The 19,424-nt window shown below is 49.1% G+C and overlaps 2 protein-coding genes across 2 annotated transcripts; both read left to right on the top strand.

The window, feature by feature from the left end:
- Nucleotides 1-1,065: 1,065 nt before the first annotated feature.
- Nucleotides 1,066-6,433, top strand: TSACC (TSSK6 activating cochaperone). The gene is made up of 4 exons (XM_083374823.1): nucleotides 1,066-1,184; nucleotides 2,502-2,531; nucleotides 4,314-4,472; nucleotides 6,036-6,433. The coding sequence occupies exons 1-4, from the start codon at nucleotides 1,079-1,081 to the stop codon at nucleotides 6,260-6,262; spliced, it is 522 nt and encodes a 173-aa protein (XP_083230949.1). The 5' UTR covers nucleotides 1,066-1,078; the 3' UTR covers nucleotides 6,263-6,433.
- A 1,881-nt stretch (nucleotides 6,434-8,314) lies between these two features.
- SSR2 (signal sequence receptor subunit 2) lies at nucleotides 8,315-16,877 on the top strand. The gene is made up of 6 exons (XM_083374284.1): nucleotides 8,315-8,427; nucleotides 11,073-11,230; nucleotides 12,209-12,307; nucleotides 13,539-13,647; nucleotides 14,937-15,014; nucleotides 16,427-16,877. The coding sequence occupies exons 2-6, from the start codon at nucleotides 11,073-11,075 to the stop codon at nucleotides 16,535-16,537; spliced, it is 555 nt and encodes a 184-aa protein (XP_083230410.1). The 5' UTR covers nucleotides 8,315-8,427; the 3' UTR covers nucleotides 16,538-16,877.
- Nucleotides 16,878-19,424: the final 2,547 nt, after the last annotated feature.

Raw genomic sequence — 19,424 nt, 5'->3', positions numbered from 1 at the left:
GGGAGTTGAAGTCCACCAGTCAGAGCCGAGGTTGCCTACCCCTGCTCTAGCCAAACCCAAATCCTGCAACCGTTCTTCAGGCCTTTAAACATAGTGCTGGTTCTGATTGGAACATAGTGCTGATTAGTGGGGTGACTTTGCCCTGATAGGGTGCAAATGCAGGAAGTGGGTCCCGGTGTGCAGATGTAAGGGAGGTCTCCAAAAGGTTTCACACTGATGCTCCCCACCAATCTTCCCCCCTCCCCCCCGCTGCTCCATCGGGGAGAGAAACATACTTCTGAGGCTCTCTTTGTCAAATGCCCCGTTTTTCTTTTGTTTTCACTAAGAAGCACAGCCTTCCCTCAATGTTCATGGAATCCTACTATTTGGACGTCCCGCCCTGCCCATCTCCCTATATCAGGGGTCTTCAAACTTGGCCCTTTTATGACTTGTGGACTTCAACTCCCAGAATTCTGGGAGTTGAAGTCCACAAGTCATAAAAGGGCTAGGTTTGAAGACCCCTATCGCATATCATCAGAGGGGAAATTATTGTCTGAGCTACGTTTTTTTTTCTTATTTTCTCTCCTGCCCTCCCCACAAAGTCTGCTGCTGCTGTTTCTTGCCCCTTTATAGTATAGAGTATAAAAATAATATAAAAAAGGTGTTGAGACTGGAAAGAGTGCAGAGAAGAGCAACTAAGATGATTAAAGGCCTGGAGACTAAAACATACGAAGAAGGGTTGCAAAAATTGGGTTTGTCTAGTTTAGTGAAAAGAAGGACTAGGGGAGACATGATAGCATCTTCCTCCATTTGAGGGGCTCCTGCAGAGATGAGGGGTCAACCTATTTTCCAAAGCATCAGAAGGCAAGACAAGAAACATTGGAAGGAAACTAACCAAGGAGAGAAGCAACCTGGAACTAAGGAGGTATTTCCTGACAGCGAGAACAGTCGGTTGGTGGAACTGCTTGACTCCAGAAGTTGTGGGTGCTCCATCCTTGAAGGCGCTTAAAAAGAGACTGGACAATCATTTATCTGAAATAGTATAGGGCCTCCTTCTTGAGCAGGGGTTTGGAGTAGAAGATCTCCAAGGCCCCTTCCAATGTTTATCTTCATTGGATGGCTCTCCCTTTTTCTAGGCATGAGTTCCAGTCCCATTCAGATGGAGCCAGACTTAAACCCCCAGGAAGAGAAGCAGCATCGGAAAAGTAGGTGCCCCCCCCCTTGACCCTGTTCCCTGTGAGCAAATGCTTAAACAAAGGAAGTGTTCCAGGTAAATGATGCACCCCAGCAGTGGATAGGTCAGCAGGTCACGTGGCTTATCCTCCATTCAAGCCACTCCCAGCCTGACCACCTCTGAAGGCCTTGGACTTCAATTCCCACGCTCCCCGACCAGGTCATCTTGAGTGGAGGTGGAGAAGAAGCAAAGTGCCACGTTGTTGTAGGTCACCAGGTTGGAGATGGAGAAAGCTGCAGATGAGAAGCTTTGCAGCTTTCTCTGTGGCTTTGCTCCCATATCACCCTAACCAGGTTTATGTTAGCCATGCACATTGTTGAGGAAGCCAGTGGCTAGATTACTATATCAGCTTTGCCATAACGCTTGGCTTCCAAGCACACAGTGTCTGGGTTTAACATACTAGATCCAGTGAATCTTCCTTGTGTTTTGAACTGAGTCTCTAGTTGGCATAATTTAACATTTCTGAATGTCCTTGGAGGTTCTCGGTCATCCAGGTCCTGGTTGTCCCAAAGGCGTTTCCCCCTCCCCCCCCCGAAAAGGCTTTGTTTTTCTTTGAAGACATTTGGTTTCTCATCTGAGAAGCTTCTTCAGTTCTGACTGGAGGGTGGGAAATGGAAAGATTTATATTCTTTGCAGTCATCTGGTCGTTAGTACTCTTTCTGGGAGTCATTGAGGCCACTTGGAGGTTTATCTCTGCCCTCAGGGTCACCAGAATAGTGCAAATGGGTGTGGAAATCTTTTTGGAACTGCTGAAAGAAGTTTCAATGTGTTCATTGTGTTTACAACACAGCCCTTTCAGCATTTCCAAAAAAAAAAGGTCCCACATCAATTTGCACTATTCAGTTAACCCTTGTGGGCGCAGAGGAACCTCCAAGTGGCTCCAAGTGGGGGGGAGGGAAAATATTGGAATGCAAGGGAGTTTTTTGGGAGGGAATTGAGGAGCGCAAGGGAGCCAACTGTAGCCTGGGACGGTCTTAACACCCCAAGGTCAAATGCTGGGAAAAGTCTGACCTGCTCAGAATATTCTCCAAACAAAATGAATTGCTGGACAATGAAACATGGGGAGATCTGGGCAAAAAAAGGGGGGATTTTACCTCTGCTGTTTTTTTCACAAAAACGTCAGAACTGGCTTTGCTTACTTTCCGCCTGTGCGGAATTATCAGTAAAGTTACACCCTTGGTAAAATAATATCCTGGGAGTTTCTTTCGCTGCATTTACCAATGGGATGGTTGACTCTTAGTGAGAAGAGCCTTGCAGGCGCCAACAACAATTACTGTTTCACTTCCAGGTACTCCGAAAAGATCTTCGCAAGCCCCACGTAAGTGTTTAAAACTTTTGTTCTGTGAGAGTCGATTTGCCACCGAAAGCCGCTTTGCCTATGGAGAATTTCAGCTTTTTCTCCAATTGTCCCAGCAGAAATTGGCAGTCAGGCTTCTCTGTTTTATTCATTTATCCTAATGTTTGTTTAATTTATAGGGACGCGGTGGCTCAGTGGGTTAGGACGCTGAGCTTGTCGATCAGAAGGTCGGCAGTTTGGCGGGTCGAATCCGCGTAACAGAGTGAACGCCTGTTACTCGTCCCAGCTTCTGCCAACCTAGCAGTTCGAAAGCACGTCAAAATGCAAGTAGAAAAATAGGGACCACTCCGGTGGGAAGGTAACGGCGTTCCGTGCGCCTTTGGTGTCCAGTCATGCTGGCCACATGACCACGGAGACGTCCTCGGACAAGCGCTGGCTCTTCGGCTTTGAAAGGGAGATGAGCACCGGCCCCTAGAGTCGGAAACGACTAGCACCCATGTGCAGGGGAACCTTTACCCTTACCTTGTTTAATTTGTATGCTGCCCATTTTGCCCGTAATGTGGCTCACGGCCCAGAGATGGCTTCTCCCTGTAGCAGATCCAGCCACTTTTAGAGGCACGGCAGCAAAGCGCAACTCAACACAGCGGGCCACTCTCCATGCCAGTGGAACTGTGATGTGACACCCAAGAAACGGGGTGTGTGTGTGTTTGCCTGGGTATTTCTGCCAGGCAGTCCTCGACTTACGACAGTTCATTTAGCGACCGTTCAAAGTTGCAACAGCGCTGGAAGAAAGTAACGTAATGACCGTTTTTCACACTCAACAACCGTTGCGGTATCTCCACGGTCACGTGATCGAAATTCAGACGCTTGGCAACTGACTCACACTCATGACGGTCGCAGTGTCCCGTGGGGGGGGTGCCGTGATCCCCTTTTGGTGACCTTCTGACAAGCTAAGTCAGCAGGGAAAAAGCAGGTTTACTTAGCAACCATGTCACTAACTTAAAAGCTGCAGTGATTCTCTTAACAACGGTGGTAAGAAAGGTCGTAAAATGGGGGCAGAAATCCATTTAGCAACTGTCTTGCTTAGCTCTATAAATTTTGGGCTCAGTCATGGTCATAAGTCAGGGACTGCCCATATATATATTGAAGTTCCAATAGCCACCCCCACCCCACAACCACCTAAGTGCATATTGGGGGCTCACCAACCAGCCCGCATTTTCCTTGGTGGAGCAGTGGGCTAATGCCTCCTTAAGTAACACCAGCTGCCTGCAATTAGTGCAGGTTCGAGTCCCACCAGGCTCAAGGCTGACTCAGCCTTCCATCCTTCCAAGGTAGGTAAAATGAGGACCCAGATTGTTGGGGGCAATTAAGCTGACTTTGTAATAATGCCGCTTGGGTGTGTGTGTAAAAGCCCTAATAAGCAGGCATATACATAGAATGAAGGCTACTGCTAAGCTTGTAAGCCGCCCTGAGTCTTCGGAGAAGGGCGGGATATAAATGGAATTAAAAATAAAATAAATAAATAAATAAAGCTCTTTGCAAGCATCATCCAACTGTGGTTTGCAGTGGAATTTTTTTCGGCCCGCATTTACTTCTGGTTTCTGGCTACCTGTGTTGAACAGCATCGATGGACACCAGGTGTTTGCCGCAGAATTATAGTTCAGAAGTTTGAGTTGCTGGCTTTTGACCCAGCATATCCTGGTTTAGCCAGGGAATTCTGCCCCACATCTGGAAGGCGCCTGGTCCTTGGCAGGATCATTCTTAAATCTGAACTCACTTTTTTTTCTCTCTCTCTCTCAACAGGAGAAGACCTTGACGGCTCTCCAGCCACATCGTTTAAGCCTTTGTGCCCTGCTAAGCCATCTCCCAGTTTTCTTGAGCTGCCCTCAACTCAGTGGAGGCCCAGTCCGGTCTTGCCACATCCCCAGGCCTCATGGACGGGGAAAGGAAAGCGTCATTTTGGTAAGGATCATCCGGTGTCTGTCTGTCTGTGGGTAGCTGGAAGACGGAACACAGTGGTAGCCAGTCTCTTCAGGCCCAAAGTTTTATAAGAAACCTACAATTTACAACCATCGGTTTAGTGATCGTTCAGAGTTACCACCTCACTGAAAAACAGGGACTTTACGACCATTTTTCACACACACGTCCGTTGCAGCATCGCCAGGGTCACGCGATCAAAATTCGGATGCTTGGCAATTGACTCATATTTATGACGGGGTCAATGTCCCGGGGTCACATTGATTCCCCCTGTTGTGACTTTGTGAGAAGCCAAGTCAGTGGGGAAGCCAGACTAACTTAACAACCGTGTGACTAAACAACTGCAGCGATTCACATAACGGAGGCGAGGAGGATCGTAAAATGGGGCAAAATTCACCTAATCAATGTTTCACTTAGCGGCAGAAATTTTGGGCTCAGTTGTGGTCCTAATTCGAGGACTAACTGTATCCTGGCTGCCGCCAGTTGCTAGTTCATTTAGTTCAGACTGTCGCACTAAGCCGGAGGAAGTGAACTAGCTTCTTCCCCCTAAGCTGAATGGTTACATGGCCTAGGGCTAGGCAGCCTTGGCTCTTTGATGACTGGTGGACTTCAACTCCCAGAATTCCTGAGCCAGCCATGCTGAGGAGAAATGGAGAGGTTTCCATACTGAGCCATGCTGGCTCAGGAATTCTGGGAGTTGAAGTCCACGAGTCATCAAAGAGCCAAGGTGGCCTACCCCTGGTCTAGACATAGTTATTTGAACACAGATCTTTTTAACTTTTATATTTTACTCTGTGTATGTGTGTGTGAGCGTGCATGTGTCATCATATTTTAGTCATTGTCCATCCACTGCAGGATGAAAGCCTCTTCCGCATGTTTCCAATCTTCACGGTCCTGAGCTTTCCTTTGCCAATTGGGCCCGCCATACTTGATGTTGTACATACATATATCTAGCAACGTATATTAAGATTTCACCTAGAGTAGTAAAACAGAATCAAACAATATAGATCGTTTTATATACACACATACCCTCAATATATGTTGTTGTTAGCTGCGAAGTCGTGTCCGACCCATCGCAACCCCACGGACAACGTTCCTCCAGGCCTTCCTGTCCTCTACCATCTTCTGGAGTCCATTTAGGCTCACGCCTCCTGCTTCAGGGACTCCATCCAGCCACCTCCTTCTCTGTCGTCCCCTTCTTCTATTGCCCTCAACCTTTCCCAGCATGAGGCTCTTCTCCAGTGAGTCCTTCCTTCTCCTTAGGTGGCCAAAGTATTTGAGTTTCAGCTTCAGGATCTGGCCTTCTAAAGAGCAGTCAGGGTGGATCTCCTCTAGGACTGACCGGTTTGATCGCCTTGCATTCCGAGGAACTCGCAGGAGTCTTCTCCAGCACCAGAGTTCAAAGGCCTCAATATATAATAATGCACTTTTTGGAAAAGCTTTTCCTGAATTGGCTGCTGAGGTGGAGACCGAGGGGCTGCCTGCTTGTGGCTCTCTCTTCTCGGCAAGCCGGTCACCCTTCCCCTGCCCCCCCCTTCTCTCTCCCAGCTGCGGACCACCAGCCGCAGGAATGCTTCGGCCTCCTTGAATGTCTACACAACAACATGCAGGTGCAGACCCAGATCGCGCAGGAGCAGCTGGCGCTGTTGCAGGACATCCGGGAGTCCATAAACCACCTCCTCGTCAAGCAGGAGCAGCAAAATGGAGAGCTCCGGGGCCAGCTAGAGCAGCAGCCCCCCAGGGACTCGGCCTCCTTGCCGCACCCCGGCAGCTAGCAGCAAGCTCCTGGGCCTCTCTCTTCAACGCAGGCCGTCTGCGGGCAGCTGCGGGCCTCCTGGGCAGACGCTGTCCAGCACGTGGCGGTGCCCACGACGCGAGATTTAGTGCCATGAGACTGACAGGCAGCGGAAGCTGCGCGATGCAAATAAAGTGCTTGTTATATTTTTGCCCTGTGGATGTTTTGCTTCACCAGAAATCCGCTTTTGATCCAAAAGGCACTGACTGCTGTTGGGTTAACCAGGCAAGTGAGTTCTAGTCCCACCTTAGGCATGAAAGCCAGTTGGGTGACTTTGGGCCAATCGCCAGGAGACGGTGAGTTCTAGTTGTGCCTTAGGTATGAAAGCTAATTGGGTGACTTTGGGCCAATCACCGGGAGATGGTGAGTTCTAGTCCCGCCTTAGGCATGAAAGCCAGTTGGGTGACTTTGGGCCAATCACCGGGAGACGGTGAGTTCTAGTTGTGCCTTAGGTATGAAAGCTAATTGGGTGACTTTGGGCCAATCACCAGTAGACGGTGAGTTCTAGTCCTGAATTAGACAGGAAAGCCAATTGGGTGACTTTGGGCCAATCACCGGGAGATGGTGAGTTCTAGTCCCGCCTTAGGCATGAAAGCCAGTTGGGTGACTTTGGGTCAATCACCGGGAGACGGTGAGTTCTAGTTGTGCCTTAGGTATGAAAGCTAATTGGGTGACTTTGGGCCAATCACCAGTAGACGGTGAGTTCTAGTCCTGAATTAGACAGGAAAGCCAATTGGGTGACTTTGGGCCAATCACCGGGAGATGGTGAGTTCTAGTCCCGCCTTAGGCATGAAAGCCAGTTGGGTGACTTTGGGTCAATCACCGGGAGACGGTGAGTTCTAGTTGTGCCTTAGGTATGAAAGCTAATTGGGTGACTTTGGGCCAATCACCAGTAGACGGTGAGTTCTAGTCCTGAATTAGACAGGAAAGCCAATTGGGTGACTTTAGGCCAATCACCGGGAGATGGTGAGTTCTAGTCCCGCCTTAGGCATGAAAGCCAGTTGGGTGACTTTGGGTCAATCACCGGGAGACGGTGAGTTCTAGTTCTGCCTTAGGCATGAAGGCCAATTAGGTGACTTTGGGCCAATCACCAGGAGACGGTGAGTTCTAGTCCTGAATTAGACAGGAAAGCCAATTGGGTGACTTTGGGCCAATCACCGGGAGATGGTGAGTTCTAGTCCCGCCTTAGGCATGAAAGCCAGTTGGGTGACTTTGGGTCAATCACCGGGAGACGGTGAGTTCTAGTTCTGCCTTAGGCATGAAGGCCAATTAGGTGACTTTGGGCCAATCACCAGGAGACGGTGAGTTCTAGTCCTGAATTAGACAGGAAAGCCAATTGGGTGACTTTGGGCCAATCACCGGGAGATGGTGAGTTCTAGTCCCGCCTTAGGCATGAAAGCCAGTTGGGTGACTTTGGGTCAATCACCGGGAGACGGTGAGTTCTAGTTCTGCCTTAGGCATGAAGGCCAATTAGGTGACTTTGGGCCAATCACCAGGAGACGGTGAGTTCTAGTCCTGAATTAGACAGGAAAGCCAATTGGGTGACTGGGTCAATCACCGGGAGACGGTGAGTTCTAGTCCCGCCTTAGGCATGATCTCCTTTTGTGACCTGACAAGCAAAGTCAATGGGGAAGCAGGATTCACTTAGCAACTTAGCAATTGCAGCGATTCACTAAGCAACTGGCAGGAAAGGTCGTACAACGGGGCAAATTCTCTTCACAAATGTTTCACTTGGCAACAGAAATGTTGGGGTCATAACGTGAGGGCTCCCTCTTGATTTTCACTTTTTTTTTTTCCTTCGCAGTTTTGGGAGCGGGTTCTTTCAAATTTGGCTTTAGATTTCTAAAAAAGGAACCTTTCTTTTTAAAAAAAACCAGACGCACCTACAAACGGGAGAAGCAGTTTTCCTTGACTTTATTGGGGTGGGGGGGTGGCTGAGAGGGTGGGGGAGGCAGAGCGGCGCCGTCCTGCACTGGCTTGCAAGCCTGGAGAAGGTTGCTGGGCCCGAAGACTGCAACTCCCAGGGAGCTCAGCGGCAAAGGCAGGAAGCACGTGAGGCCCAGGGGGCGGGGCCTCGGCCGGGCGTCCGAGGCAAGCCGAGCGCTGACGTCCTCTTCCGTTCTGCTGGCAGCTGCAGGAGCGAAGGTTTTGGGGGGGGGGCTGCGCGGTCCCGCGGTTTGTTAATGGGGAGGGGGCTGTTGGGAGGGGAGGGGGCATTGCGGGGAGGGGAAAGATTCTAGCCAGGTCCTGTTTGGGGAGCGGGGCAACTTTCTGGGGTCCCTGCTAAAGAAGACCCCCGCCCCCTCCAAAGAAAGAGCCTTGAAAAATTGGAAAGGGGGGGTCCAAGCGGGGAAAATCGTGGTGGTGGTGTTTGGGGGGGGCGCTGCATAAATTGCCCTTCCCGCGCTTCCACCTTTTCTCCTTGGTTCCCAGCCTCAGGGCAGGTTGGGTAAGGCTACAGTTCCCATCATCCCCAGCCAGACGCTACCCTCCTTTGATTCTCCCTCCCCCGGCCTCGCACACCAGGCACCCTCTACTTGGGTAGGACTACAGTTCCCATCATTCCCAGCCAGACGCTACCCTCCTTTGGTTCTCCCTCCCCCGGCCTCGCACACCAGGCACCCTCTACTTGGGTAGGACTACAGTTCCCATCATTCCCAGCCAGACGCTACCCTCCTTTGATTCTCCCTCCCCCCGGCCTCGCACACCAGGCACCCTCTAGTTGGGTAGGACTACAGTTCCCATCATTCCCAGCCAGACGCTACCCTCCTTTGATTCTCCCTCCCCCGGCCTCGCACACCAGGCACCCTCTACTTGGGTAGGACTACAGTTCCCATCATTCCCAGCCAGACGCTACCCTCCTTTGGTTCTCCCTCCCCCGGCCTCGCACACCAGGCACCCTCTACTTGGGTAGGACTACAGTTCCCATCATTCCCAGCCAGACGCTACCCTCCTTTGATTCTCCCTCCCCCCGGCCTCGCACACCAGGCACCCTCTAGTTGGGTAGGACTACAGTTCCCATCATTCCCAGCCAGACGCTACCCTCCTTTGATTCTCCCTCCCCCGGCCTCGCACACCAGGCACCCTCTAGTTGGGTAGGACTACAGTTCCCATCATTCCCAGCCAGACGCTACCCTCCTTTGATTCTCCCTCCCCCCGGCCTCGCACACCAGGCACCCTCTAGTTGGGTAGGACTACTGTTCCCATCATTCCCAGCCAGAAGCTAAACCCCCCCCCAACAGCTACCCTTCCCCCCTCCCCGCCTTGCCCATCAGGTACCCTCTGGTTGGGTAGGACTATCCTTCTTTCTCTCCTCCCCCCCCCCCCCCCGCCTTGCACACCAGGCACCCTCTGGTTGGGTAGGACTACAGTTCCCATCAGAAGCTACCCCAAGAGCTACCCTCCTTCTTCCCCCCCTTGCACACCAGGCACCCTCTGGTCGGGTAGGACTACAGTTCTCATCATCCCCAGCCAGAAGCTACCCCAAGAGCTATCCTTCTTTCTCTCCTCCCCCCCCCACCTTGCACACCAGGCACCCTTTGGTTGGGTAGGACTAAAGATCCCATCATCCCCAGCCAGAAGCTACCCCAAGAGCTATCCTTTCTCTCCTCCCCCCCGCCTTGCACACCAGGCACCCTCTGGTCGGGTAGGACTACAGTTCCCATCATCCCCAGCCAGAAGCTACCCCAAGAGCTACCCTCCTTCCCCCCCACCCACCCCCCGCCGCCTTGCACACCAGGCACCCTCTGGTTGGGTAGGACTAAAGATCCCATCATCCCCAACCAGAAGCTACCCTAAGAGCTTTTCAAGGTGGGGGGTGGGGGAAGAGAAGGAGGTGGGGCATTCCTTGATTTTTTTTTCTTAATATTCTCCCTTCCAAAAGTCTCCAGCACATAATTGCGGTTAAGGCAGAAGCTGACGGCGTGATTTATTTTTATTTTATTTTTTTTTTTAAAAAAATTAAAATTGGCAATGGCACTTCTCAAGCTTAGGCATTTTCCTTCTCTCTTTGTCCACTTTCATGTTACGCTTTCAAGTTAAACGCTGATGACCACTGGATTCTACCTGGCGTATGTAATAAAGAGCATGGGCTGACTTTTTCTAGGATTTTTTTTTCTTTCTTTTCAATTTCCAAGTCCAGTTAAGGCCCTGAGATCTTATGATTGTGTCTCATTCAAGCACTATCTGGACTTTCCGAGATCAGCCAAGAATGGCTTAAACCAACAATGGTTTAAGAATTGACGCTTGTATAGAAGTAAAATCTCTCCCCCCCCCCCCCCATTCAGTCTAATTCTTAGAGTCTGCTTGGACAAATCTCCAAAGTTTCCTTGCCAGCTTTTTTTCAGAGGTAGTTTGCCATTGCCTGTATCCTAGGGCTGAGAGAAAGTGACTGGCCCAAGGCCACCCCGCTGGCTTAGTGCCTAAGACGGGACTAGAACTCAGGGTTTCTAGCTTGATGCCCCAAACCGACTTTCCAAAGGTCTCAAATTGAGTTTAATCCTATGGATAGATCCTGTAGTTTTCTGGCCGCTCATAGAGAAGTGGATTGCAGTTGTGTTCTTCCAGGATGTGTTTTCGATTTGCCCATGTACCTTCGACCCTGGGCTTTCCATGTGGTCTCCCATCTAAGTCCTAGCCAATTCTTGAACCTGCAGCCACCTGCTCTGGCTAAAAGGGACCAACGCATTGCGGTTTCTCCATAAGATGTCTGACGTCTCAGTCCTGAAACTTTGACGGTGTTTTTCTGCTTTCTCCCAAAATAGACCCCCTCGTGTTCTTCTTCCTTCCAGATGAAGCTACCGCTGCTGCTCGCTTTTCTGGGGGTCTTCTCTTCCATCCACTGTGAGGAAGGGGCCAGGCTTCTGGCCTCCAAGGCTCTGCTGAACAGATACGCAGTGGAGGGCCGAGACCTCACCTTGCAGTATAACATCTACAATGTGGGTTCCAGGTAATTAACTAACTAACTAACCAGTGGAACCACCTGCCTCCAGAAGTGGTGAATGCTCCAACACTGGAAGTTTTTAAGAAGAGACTGGACAGCCATTTGTCTGAAATGGTATAGGGTTTCCTGCCTTAGCAGGGGGTTGGACTAGATGACCTCCAAGGTCCCTTCCAACTACTACTTCTTCTTCTTCTTCTTCTTCTTCTTCTTCTTCTTCTTCTTCTTATTATTATTATTATTATTATTATTATTATTATTATTATTATTATTATTTATTATTATTATTATTATTATTATTATTATTATTATTATTATTATTGTGTGAAAGCCCTAACAAGCAGGCATATACATAGAATGAAGGCTACTGCTAAGCTTGTAAGCCGCCCTGAGTCTTCGGAGAAGGGCAGGATATAAATGTAATAAAAATAAATAAATAAATTTATTATTATTATTATTATTATTATTATTATTATTATTATTATTATTATTATTATTATTATTATTATTATTAATTCTGGAGGAATGAAATGGATGTCGCCATTTGCTTTTCTGGGGACGCTGCAATTCCCTGAGGGCTGCGGATAGTTGGGCCGCAGGTATGGGCTACTTTTAAGACGTAACTATATTTCACAATGCAGGTAGTCCTCGCCTTACGACCGTTCAAAATGACAACAAGGCCCCCCCCCCCCCAAAAAAAACCCAAAACCGTGGCAGTGTCCCAGGGCCACGTGATCCCCTTTTGCAACCATCCGACTAAGCAAAGTCCACGGGGGAAGCCAGATTCACTTAACGGCCGTGTGACTCACTTAGCAACTGAGTCACTTCACAATTGGTGGCCAGAAAGGTCGTAAAATGGGGCAAAATTCACCTAACAACCGTCTCACTTAGCCACAGAAATGTTTGAGTTCCATTGCGGTCGTAAGTCAAGGACTAGATGTAAGGCTTTGTTCCTGTTCTTCCCTCTTTCCCTGCTGGGGTGTGTAGCGCTGCCTTAGAAGTTGAATTGTCAGATGATTCCTTCCCTCCGGAAGATTTTGGCATCGTCTCCGGGATGCTCAATGTGAAGTGGGACAGGATTGCACCGTATCCTTTTTCAAAGGGTCTTGATCCGATTGAGGGATTTGCATTTATTTGAGTCTCTTTGGATGCCATCTGACTCTGGGCAGCTCATAAAAACAGCCAAATATACGAGAGGCACCACATAATTCAGGGAGGGTGTGCAGCGGCACAAGAGGTGCTGTGCAGGTTGGGGTGGGTGTGGCGATGTGCTGGGGGCGCAGTCAGGGTGGGTGTAAGGGGGTGCTTGAGAGACCCCTCCCCCAAGACAGAAAGGTGCGTGACAGGTGTCACACAGGATGGGTAAGGTGTGCAAGTTGATTTATATTTCCTATTTCTAAACCTCCCGTCTCCCTCGAAGAGGAGCTCTGGGTGGTGTACAACATAATATAACCGATAAACAACACGTAGAAATTAACATTAGAAATTAAAAATTAAATTAGGGTTAAAAATGTCAAAAATGATAGAAGCGTGACAAAAACCACGTCGTAAAAACCACGTCATAAGAAGAGCCAAGATTGCCTACCCCTGGCCTAGCTCCTGCTCACCTGGCAGTTCGGAAGCAGGCAAACGCGACTAGATAAATGGGTACCACTTCAGTGGGGAGGAAATAGTGCTCTGCTATGTCTTGCTGGCCGCAAAAGACCGCGGAAATGTCTCGGGACAGCGCAGGCTCACGGCCTTGAAACGGAGATGAGCTTCAACCTCTCAAGTCAGCAACGACGAGCGGAGTAAAATCCACAGGGATGCCCCTCCTTTGCTTTCTGGGAGAGCTGGTAGGGATGGTTGCAAATAGCAAACGTGTCACTTGCAGAGCCTATGCTGTTCTGTGTGTGGTATTTATAGTGCCTGTTGTATGAAGCTTCTTAGATGTTGATTAGGGTGTGCTGATGGCTGGCTTTTAAGTGGTTGGCCAGCCCTCACCTTCTAAATACTTGATAAGCTGGGGGTAAATCAGCACCCCTGTTGACTGACCAGAGGGCCCGTTTTCCCAAGCTTCAATCATTTCCCTGGCTGTTTTTGTCCCTGCTCAGCCAACAATTGTAGTAGCTGCAAAATTGAATGTGTGTCCTTTCTCATTGCAGTGTGAGGCTCCCAATGAGTTCAAGTTTCCTCATCTGACCTCTCATTCAGAGAGTGCCTTCCGAATTTGGAATGCTCACTGATTCAGGTGGTCATCTACCTGTATCTCAAAGAGTTTTTTTTTCCCTGCTGCTTTCACATCTGTGTTTGGCTTCCTTAGCGTTGACTTGCTCAGGGCCAGCAACGTGTCCCACACTGTGGTCCTCAGGCCGCTGAAGGCTGGTTACTTCAACTTCACATCAGCTACAATCACGTACCTGGTGCAGGAGGGTGGACAGGTGGTGGTAAGTCACAGGTGCCTTGGGGTCGGCTGGTGCGCACTTATGAAATTAGTAGCTTTTTAGGCAATATTTATCCGAATATTCCTGAAATTGGTTAAGACGCTGGGCTTCTCAGCTGGAACGCTGGCAGCCCTGGTTCAAGACCTGAGCGTCACGCAATGGGGTGAGCTCCTGTTTCTACCTCCGCTCTTGCCAACCTAGCAGTTTGAAAGTATGTAAATGCGAGTAAATAAATTATTGTTGTTAGCTGTGAAGTCGTGTCCGACCCATTGCGACCCTATGGACAACGTTCCTCCAGGCCTTCCTGTCCTCTACCATCTTCTGGAGTCCATTTAAGCTCACGCCTAAAATCCACAAGGATTCCTTTACCGGTCCTAGCCTTTATTTCTGAAATTTGATGTTACAATATTATGATAGTGCAGTATTTGAAGTTACTAATGGCCATTTCTTACCCTCATTCTGTAATTGGTGCATGGAGCTTGGAAAGGGTTATATGCGTGCTCGGTCTTCACCCACAATGCTCTAGCACAGGGGTCTCCAACCTTGGCGACTTTAAGACTTGTGGACTTCAACTCCCAGAATTCCTCAGCTCGCACGGCTGGCGAGGGAATTCTGGGAGCTGAAGTCCACAAGTCTTAAAAGTCGCCCAGGTTGGAGACCTCTGCTCTAGGAAGCTCATTGGGCTGTTAAGTAAATAGCTGGGTTGATGATTGTTAATCTTATTTTGGATTCCTCCAAAATTTGCATGCTGAATTCACAGAATTTGGGGGTGGGTGGGGGTGGTTATTGAATGGGTTTTGCCTGTTTCTAGGCCAGGCATACTAGAATTTTTTGTGTGAAGAGTACACTCCAAAAGTTGCTAAAGTGCCAAAATACATTTCCCAGCAGCCCCAGCCATTGGGACTAAGAGTAAGCCATGCTGGAAGTTGTAGTCCTTCGGCACAGATTCTCTGCCTCTCTTATTCCCAATTCCAGGAATAAGTTTTCCTTTAGCTCTTTTTTGTCCTTGCAAAGGAAAACAGGGTTAATTGGCCTTTCATTTTTATTTTTATTTTTCAAATTATGCCCCACTATTATCCTAAATCAAGTTGGCAGTAAGCCAACTTATTGGAATTCAGGGTTGTTAACCCGTAGCGTGTTGATGAAGTAATACGAGGGAAGCGGGTCGGTGAGTTTGGGGCACAGGGATCTTTGGTCATCTGAGGACAGAGTTTTGGGCTCTGGCCTCCGGTGTGCCCCACAAATCAAGACACCCCCTCTTATTTTATTTTATTTTATTTTGTTTTGGCTAGGTCGGCTTCACCAGTGCCCCAGGGCAAGGAGGCATCTTGGCCCAGCGAGAATTCGACAGGAGGTTTTCCCCACATTTTGTAAGTAATCTCACTCTGACACTGCTAATTTCCGTAGTTGGGAATAACGTGAGTACAGGTAGTCCCCAACTTACGACTGATAACTTGTCCTGCACTCGCGTGACTGTAGTTTACATATTTATTTTTTTTGGCTGTGGGGAAAAAGCTGGTTTCCAGCTAAAAATGCCCCTAGGGACAGTGGATTTCCTTAACCATCATGGTGTTCACCGTTGCAGTGGTTCCTGCCCAGAGACGGTTGTAAAGTTGGGCGCAGTCTGTGCGGTGCCCCGTTTAACGACTGGCCTGGCAGACGAGTGCGATTCAGGCTCAATTCCGGTCATAAATCGAAGGATACCTGTAACGTGTGGATGCAGAATGTGGCATCCGCCAGAGAGCGGCTTTTCCCCCTGAGGGCCAAACCAGCCATCCTGGGAGAACCCCAGGATGGTCTGGCCCTGGAACGCACCACGTATTGACCCAGGTCGTGTTGGCAGGCACCAATAAAGCCTTTTTTATTGCACCGCCACACCACGACAGGCAGCCCCGCAAGAGCTGATAAAGCTTCAGCCCAAACTTTCCTGAAGGCGGCTGGTGCGACTCAGTCCCCGCAGACTGGATCGGATGGCCACCAGAGCCGATGCGCAAGGCGAGGGGGAAGTCTGTGGTTTGTAAGCCAGGCTCCCGGTCCGCAGGGCAGAAGCACCATCCGAAGTCAAGCGGAGTTGACAAAGGCCAGAGAGGTGCCCGCTCAAAGCAACCCGTGGTTCCCGAGGAAGGCAGCCTCCCCCGGCCTCTCATCGCCGCTGCCCCGCTGTTGAACCACTTTCCCCCAGGGCCAGAGGGGCCTGGGACAGCCTCGTCCTACCCCTGGACTCTCCAGCCATTCCAGGGGAGATCTGCCATCCCTGTCGGACGGCCCAGTTCTAATCTCCTCCTCCTCCTCTTCTTCTTCCCCTTCTCCCTCCCCTTCCCCTCCTCCTCTTCTTCCCCTCTTCCTCTTCCTCCTCTCCTCCTCCTCTTCTTCTTCTTCCCCTTCCCCCTCCTCTCCTCCTCCTCCTCCTCCTCCTCTTCTTCCTCTCTTCCTCTTCCTCCTCTTCTCCTACTCCTCCTCTTCTTCTCCTTCCCCCTCCCCCTCCTCTCCTCCTCCTCCTCCTCTTCTTCTTCCCCTCCTCCTCCTCCCCCTCCTCCTCCTCCACTTCTTCTTCTTCTTCTTCTTCTTCTTCTTCTTCTTCTTCTTCTTCTTCTTCTTCTTCTTCTTCTTCTTCTTCTTCTTCTTCTTCTTCTTCTTCTTCTTCTTCTTCTTCTTCTTCTTCTTCTTCTTCTTCTTCCCCTCCCCACCGGGGTCTTTGCTGATGCCAGGGTGGGTGGGTGGGTGGGCTGGCCTCCTCAACTTTCCCTCCCGCTGACTCTTTTGCTTCCATCTCTTTGTCAAGCTGGACTGGGCAGCCTTTGGCGTCATGACGCTGCCCTCCATCGGCATCCCGTTGCTGCTGTGGTACTCGAGTAAGCGGAAGTACGACACGGCCAAGAGCAAGAAGAACTGAGCGGCCTTCATGCAGCTGGGGAAGGAAAGGGGGACTCAGCTCATGGGGGGGGTCCTTCTTTGCCAAATGAGACCTTTTTCCGGTTTGAAAGGAGGAGCGGGGTGGGGTGGGTGGTTGTTTCTCCTCTGAGGCCAGCTCCCACCCCGTTTCTACCCGCTTTCCTCGATCAAAAAGGATCATGCAAGGAAGAAGCTTTCATCCCTGGTGGAGGAAACATCGGAGCCCTAAAGAGGTCAAAATCCGGAATTGCTTGCTATCTCCCGGAGGGATCCTTCCAGGCTGCCGTGGCAGATTTTTCTTTTTCTTTTTTTTTTTTAAAAAATATATATCTTAAACTCTCCATTGCGTGTTTCGTGGGGTTTTTTCCCCCTCCTTCCCTTCCGTCTGCCTGGGATGAACAGCACCTTAAAGAGAAATACATTCTAGGCAAGTGAATATATTGGATATATATTGGATGTAGGTTTAAAATAGAATAAGAAGAATGGAATGGAATGGAATGGAATGGAATGGAATGGAATGGAATAGAATAGAATATGGAATGGGAATAAGAATAAGAATAAGAATAGGAATGAATAGAATAGAATAGAATAGAATAGAATAGAATAGAATAGAATAGAATAGAATTATGGGATAGAATAGAATTATGGGATAGAATAGAATAGAATTAGAATAGAATAGAATTAGAATAGAGTAGAATAATAGTAAAACAGAATAGAATAGAATAATAGAACAGAATTAGAATGGAATAAGAATAGTAAAACAAGAATTAGAATAAAATAGGCGAAAAAGAATAGAATAGAATTAGAATAGAACATAATAATAGTAAAACAATAAGAATAGAATAATATTCTTTCAAAGCCGGTGCTCATCTCCATTTCAAAGCCAAAGAGCCAGCGCTTGTCCGAGGACGTCTCCATGGTCATGTGGCCGGCATGACTGGACGCCAATGGCGCACGGAACGCTGTTACCTTCCCACCGGAGAGGTCCCTATTTTTCTCCTTGCGTTTTTACGTGCTTTCGAACTGCTAGGTTGGCAGAAGCTGGGACGAGTAACAGGCACTCACTCTGCTACGCGGCACTCAGGATTTGACCCACCAAACTGCCGAGTTTCTGATTGACAAGCTCAGCGTTCTAACCCACTGAGCCACCACGTCCCTTTGGTGGGAGTAGCCAACACTTTAGAAAGACGGGTCTACAATCCAGGAGGATCTTGTCCGACTGGGGCCCTGGGCCCTATCTACCAAGATGCAGCTTATTGGTGAGAAAAGTAAGATTCTGCACTTGGGCAGGGAAAATCAAATGCATAAGTACAGCATAGGCCAAGGTTAGGCAACCTTGTCTCTTTTATGACTCGTGGACTTCAACTCCCAGAATTCCTGAGCCAGCATGGCTCAGCTTGGAAACCTCTCCCTTTCCCCTCAGCGTGGCTGGCTCAGGAATTCTGGGAGTTGAAGTCCACAAGTCATAAAAGAGCCGAGGTTGCCTACCCCTGGCATAGGCGTTACCCGGCTAACTGGGAGGGATCCAGGGATCCTAGTGGACAACCACTTAGGTATGAGCCGGCCGTGTGGGGCAGCTGCCGAAAAAGCCAACACCATCCTAGGCTGCACTAAGGGATAGTTTCAAGACCACTAGAAGTGCAAATGCCACTTTATACCACACTGGTCAGATAAGATTTGAAATACCGTGTCCAGTTCTGGTGGCCATGATACAAAAAAAGATACGTGCGCAGAGTAGAGGAACAAAGATGATTAAAGATCTGGAGGCTAAATTGTAGGTTGAACAGTTGAGGGAACTACACACATTCAGTCTGTCATTAAAGTAGGATTAGGGGGGGATAACGATAGTATTTACAATGATGGGAATCAAATGTCAGCCATCAATTCCTTGCCCTACCTACAGGTAGTCCTCAACTTAGCAACAGCTCATTTAGTGACCGTTCAGAGTTGCGTCATTGAAAAAAAGCGACTCGTGACCCTTTTTCATACTTCATGACTGTTGCAGCATCCCCATAATCATGTGATAAAAAAATTCAGACGCTCGCTCGGCAACTGACTCCTATTTATGATGGTTGCAAGGCCCCGGGGTCACGTGACAAGCAAAGTCAGTGGGGGAAGCCAGATTCGCTTAACAACGGGGTTGCTAACTTAGCAATGGCGGTGATTCACGTAATAAACGGCACCATTTTGCCCTCTTCCTAATTGGACTTTCAGGCTATTCGTCACACCCCTGCTAAGCTTTTTCAGAACACTGACAGAAAATAACAACAACAAGAATGGGAAGGGACCTTGGAGGTCATCTAGTCCAACCCCCTGCTCAGGCAGGAAAGAAACCCTACACCATTTCAGACGAACTCAGAAAATCTCATTTTTTCTTTGTTACTTTTTAAAGCAGGGCTCTTCAAACTTGCCAACTTTAAGACTTGTGGACTTCAACTCCCAGAATTCCCCAGCCAGCAAACTTGGCAACTTTTAAGACTTGTGGACTTCAACTCCCAGAATTCCCCAGCCAGCAAACTTGGCAACTTTTAAGACTTGTGGACTTCAACTCCCGGAATTCCCCAGCCAGCAAACCTGGCAACTTTTAAGACTTGTGGACTTCAACTCCCAGAATTCCCCAGCCAGCAAACTTGGCAACTTTTAAGACTTGTGGACTTCAACTCCCAGAATTCCCCAGCCAGCAAACTTGGCAACTTTTAAGACTTGTGGACTTCAACTCCCAGAATTCCCCAGCCAGCAAACTTGGCAACTTTTAAGACTTGTGGACTTCAACTCCCGGAATTCCTCAGCCAGCAAACTTGGCAACTTTTAAGACTAGTGGACTTCAACTCCCAGAATTCCCCAGCCAGCAAACTTGGCAACTTTTAAGACTTGTGGACTTCAACTCC

The sequence above is a fragment of the Vipera ursinii genome (genome assembly GCF_947247035.1).
Source record: "Vipera ursinii genome assembly, chromosome: 15".
In the NCBI taxonomy this organism is placed as follows: domain Eukaryota; kingdom Metazoa; phylum Chordata; class Lepidosauria; order Squamata; family Viperidae; genus Vipera; species Vipera ursinii.
Note: the sequence above shows the minus strand (reverse complement) of the source record. Positions and strands in the feature narration are given on the sequence as shown.